A 5,300-nucleotide genomic window follows, 5' to 3' on the forward strand; every position below is an offset into this window, starting at 1 on the left:
AGCCATAAGACAACTCCTATTGATCAATGGGCACTCAATCCTCTGCCTGGACAGCTGTGTATTCAATCGCCTGTCTTCCTTTATCATCTGATTGCCTTCATTCAGTACATACTCCATGTCAAACTCATAATAGAACTCGTTCGATCTTCCACGAACCTACATAGCCTTTGAAATCTGACACAAAGTATAATTGAAGCAGCAATGTGAATGTTATGATGATTAATTGAGAACAGAAGGATACAATTAAATAGCGGATACAGTGTGAGAACCTGTATAAAGGCTGAAAGTGATAGTTATGCAAAGTTACACCAACAGGCGTAGAGTTGCTTCATCCATTCAATCTATTTGCATGTTCATATCACAAGGTTGACTACGTAAACAACATATGGTGTCCAAAATATATGTTTGTATCTCGTCAAGAAATCACTTCACAACTTTGCAATTTTGAAAATTGCCTATCATAACTTAGACAACATTTTGAGGTCCCTTTGCCTCAATATACACAATGAAAATGTTGGCAATAGTGTTTACATCCTTAACTGGCCCCACATATAATGGCCCTATAAATATTGCATCTTCAGGGCACAATACAATAACATTAATTACAGGAATATTTTTGCAATATTTCAATCCATAGAAATGATGGATGCCCTTTGCTTTCGCACATGAATCCTTAATATGCTATAGTGAAGTATCTACAAGAATTCTTTCCTTGGACAATAAGGTGGTTACTATTTATAAACATAACATTTATTCTCTCGCTATTTCCTACCAACATTGTGATTTTACAAGGTTGAAGGAAGACCACTGATGTATATACAACACACAATGTGCTGATCAACATTGTCTCACTTATGCCCTTTTTAATGTAGTCCAAATCCTTGACTATTTTGCGAGAAAAAAAGGCTCTCGTCTTATTCTAAAAACGGTGTCAAAAAAGATTGGTAAGTGGCAACCATTACTAGAGTACACAATGATGGCCCTATAAGGAACCTACAAGATACTTCCTTGGCCAAAAGATGAGAACTTGGTCTTAGTTTCTCAATTGCATTGTCTATTTCCTCTTGTTCTTTGTATAAACAAGAATCTATCTTTTACAACAAATTCTTTATTAGCCTACCACAACCTGATCTCCCTTAAAAATGATTGGTCAAAAATGTGATTTTGATCTCAATCTCTTGATTTCATAGTCTACTCTTGCTCTTTGATGTAAGCAAGAATATATATTTGGCATCACATAGTTCAACAACATACCACAAGTGACCTTTCACCAAACTACAAGCAACCATGGTTTCTCTATTTCATTGGCCAACAATCACATGCTAGTTGGCGTCACTTGACTATAGAAGCTCCAATAGTAACTCTGGCACACAAATCTCAACATTGGAATAAACTTCTTTTCGAATGGAACTTTTGGTGAAAGGAAGTCGAATTGTACCAAATCATCTATATGTAAGCCATAAAATATTCGGGAAGAATCAGAAAAATGAGATATGAATGACTAAATAAAGTTAGATGTGAATGATTATCTGGGGTCACATTCATCTTTCTCCTTCAATACTAAGCACTTTTAGCTGTAGAAGACCAAATGCCTGTTTCATCGCAGGATGAAGACTGGAATAGTATTTACTTAAATTCTCATATCCCTAATTCATTTTTCAGTGAAAAGAAAAAAATCTGGGGCACAAAATATTGATGAGAAAGCTACTCAACAGTTACTGGCCGCGAAGCATTAAATAGAATTCTATTACATCAAAAGTCCAGCCATATTCAGAAAGTTCAAAATGCAATAGTTCAAACATTCCTCGTTTAACTCATAAATTTCAGACAATAATAAAATAGAATCTTCATAATACAAAAGAAGATATTGTTTATCAAATTATGATCCCATAGAAACTAGACTACATGGATTACGAAAATGTAGTAGGTTTCAATTTTACATCTTTCTTCTGAAACAACGAGGATGAAACTAATGGTATATTAAGTAATATGAACAGTGGTTGCTGCTTTAGAAGAATGAAATAAAAATAATAAAATCATTCAGATATGTCAACCACAGTTTAGAAAAATAAAAGCACGAAGAAACTCCAGCTCTAGCAGGAAATATAAAAATTTTAACTTGACATGAGCTGATTTCTACTGTCAGATGAGTTAGCTGCAAATATTATATTGATGGGTGCCTTAACCCCAGAAAAGTACATTTCTTGTTAAGAGTTATTCTAGTTTTGAATGCTTGTGATTACAAAGTCAGCATAGAGTAAGGTATCATCCACAAAAGAAATCTCAAGAGAAAAGTTTCATATACAGTAGTTCTGAATTGCCACAACTCGTGTTTTAACTGAATGCATCTTTTAGATGCCTCATTTTGAGATATATAGAATTATGATATGACTGTAACAGACGCCCTTACAACATTAAGATTTGTTATGTTAATTTTAAAATATTTCTTATTGATGATTTTTGAACTATAATTCTAAATAATAGGGCGGAACCATTCAATTATGTTCCAATCCAAATTATCATTATAACGTTCCCAGCCTTACACAAAAGAATGGTTGTGTACATAAGTAACACTGAGACGAATGAATAAATATCAATTTCTAGAGCTGCGAAAATATATATCCAAGAGCGATTGTGATACGACTAGCACTCACCAAGACATGAGAACTATGCAGCCCTAGAAATAATAAAAGAATCATCATTTACAAAGTCTCTTAATTTTTTCATTTGACCAACTTTAACCAGCCAGTCAAGTATCCGGACAGTTGAATCACTTGGAGCACAACCTTCTTTCTTCATTTGATCCATCACCAGAAAGGTATTTTCAAGGTCATGTCTTTGGCGGAAGGTGTAAAGAAATTTATTATATGTGACAACATTTGGAACTAAATCATTTGTTCTCATCTCATTCAGCATTGAGGAAGCCATGTCAATTTTGTTTTCCTTGCACAAAGAGCCAATCAATATAGTATAGGTTACAACATCTGGGGCAATACCAGCCACTTTCATGTTTAGAAAATACTTAAAGGCCTTATCCATCTCACTAACTTTGCAGTGGACATCAATCAGACAGCTATAAGTGACTACATCAGCAGTCAAGCCTTCATCTAGCATCTTGTTCAAGAATGAATGTGCTCTAGAAAGATCTCCTGCCTTGCATAGACCATTAATGACTGTGGTGTATGTCACTTCGTCAGGTTTCAAATTTCTTGTTGCCATCTCCTCTAACATCTTTCCTACCATGTTCATTTCTCCTGCTCTACAGAATGCACGTATTAGTGTATTAAATGTGATTACATTAGGAAGATGTCCCCTGTTTTGCATCTCAGAAATAAGTGTAAATGCATCCTTTTCCCTGTTGCTCTGACATAAACCATCAATTAGAATGTTGTAAGTAATAACATTTGGTGAGAAGCCTTGCCTTTGCATATTTTTAAACAACTTTTGAGCCTTTTCTACCTCATGCAGTTTACATAGGCTGCATATCAAAGAACTATAAGTAATCACATTCACCTGCAAACCCTTTCTGGACATGTCATGAAAGCAATCCCAAGCCTTGTCTGTCCTGCCATCTTTGCACAGTCCATCAATAACTGCACTAAATGTCACTTCATTAGGCAAAGGACCAAACTCCATCATTTTTACAAACAGATTGCAGGCTTTGTCTATTTTTCCAGCCTTGAAAAAGCCATTTATCATACTAGTATAAGTATAGATGTTAAGAAAACGGCCCTCTTGCAACATTTTGGCTACTAATCCCAAAGCGTCATCAACTCTTTCTACTTTACAAAGACCGTCAATCAAGGTGGTATATGTAACAATATCCGGAGAGCAGTAACTATTTTCCATTCCTGCCACTAACCTTAGAGCCTCATCTTCCCTACCCACCTTGGAGAGACCATTAATTAGTGTATTGCACGTAATAGTATTAGGAGAAATGGATGATTGTATCATTTCAGCAACTAAAACAAGAGCCTCATCTACTCTACATCTTTTGCAGATCCAATCAATTAGGGTGTTATATGTAACAATATTAGGAAAACAATGAGCGTGCCTCATTTTGTGCAAAACACCAAGTGCTTCCTCAATTTGATTCTCTTTACACAAAACCTTTACGAGGGTGTTATAAGTGATAACAGTTGGATGTATTTCCATCTCTTTCATTACAGCCAGAAGAGAGTTGATTCTACGGATATCACCAGAGTTTCCGAGGCCGCTTAAAAGCGAGTTGAATGATACGACATCGAGAGGAAGGCGGTCAGTTATGGCTGAATGTAAAAGGTCCCAGGCCTTGTTTGTGTTTCCCGATTTACAGAGGGCACTAATGGACTGATTGAAATGCACAACATCAAATTTCTGTGACGTGTGAGAAGGGGATTTCTCTTGTTTGTGTGTGTGTTGAGATGAGGTTTTGTATAGTTTTGAAGAATAAGGAGGAGAAGTTACCTGTTTAAAGACGGGGCATATCCATTTGAAGTTGTGCATAATCTCCATCTTCATCTTCATATTCATGGGGTTAACAGAGCAGAACAAAACCCTGAAATATCTTCTCCTGTCTCGAACTTCTCTCGTCAACAAACACCTAAACATAAAACTAACCCAACTTTTCATAAAATTAGTAAAAGCGTTGATAAAAATTATAAATATTTATAATTGATTACTATAGTGTGTTAAGACTTTCATATTAATGAAAAATATTTATAAATAATTATAAATAAGAAATAATTTAGAAAATATTAAAATAATATAAATATTTTCAAAATGTTTATGCAAAAAAAGATTGAGATATCAATTTAGAGTTATATTTTTATATTATTTATTTAAGAGTAATAAGTTAATAGATAAGTTATAACATTAAGGCATATGTATTGCAACTATGTAATAGAGTGTGCTCACAATTGCAGTATGTAAAGAACAAATTGATATTCAAAGTTGAAGGTGTTTTAATTAAACATTTCTAGTTATTGCATAATTATTCTAATTTTTAAAATAATAATTAATATGTTCAAAATCTAACATCATATTATTATATAATACACTCATCTCTATAACTTTAATTCTTAATTTAACGATCCTTAACCCTTACCTTTGATCTAAGTTTAACCCTTACCTTGATTTTAGTCTTATGTTTAGCCTAGTTCAAATTCTAGTTTATCCATAACCCTAATTCTAATATTAACATTAATTTTCATTGTAGCCCTAATACTTACCTAATTATAACATTAAATACAATCCTAATCCTGTTTTGTTGGAGCTAGCCCATATTCTAACACTAACTCTTGTTAGAATTCTAATTTTAA

The 5,300-nt window shown here is 33.9% G+C and overlaps 1 protein-coding gene across 1 annotated transcript; it reads right to left on the bottom strand.

Moving 5' to 3' along the window:
* Nucleotides 1–2,581: 2,581 nt before the first annotated feature.
* LOC131054309 (pentatricopeptide repeat-containing protein At1g63330) lies at nucleotides 2,582–4,589 on the bottom strand. The gene has a single exon (XM_057988788.2). The coding sequence runs from the start codon at nucleotides 4,510–4,512 to the stop codon at nucleotides 2,668–2,670; it is 1,845 nt and encodes a 614-aa protein (XP_057844771.2). The 5' UTR covers nucleotides 4,513–4,589; the 3' UTR covers nucleotides 2,582–2,667.
* Nucleotides 4,590–5,300: the final 711 nt, after the last annotated feature.

Source organism: Cryptomeria japonica, chromosome 2, assembly GCF_030272615.1.
Source record: "Cryptomeria japonica chromosome 2, Sugi_1.0, whole genome shotgun sequence".
Classification (NCBI taxonomy): domain Eukaryota; kingdom Viridiplantae; phylum Streptophyta; class Pinopsida; order Cupressales; family Cupressaceae; genus Cryptomeria; species Cryptomeria japonica.

Bases quoted from the DNA above. Each gene is read 5' to 3' on its own strand.
- LOC131054309 (XM_057988788.2), bottom strand. From the start codon at position 4,512: ATGAATATGAAGATGAAGATGGAGATTATGCACAACTTCAAATGGATA.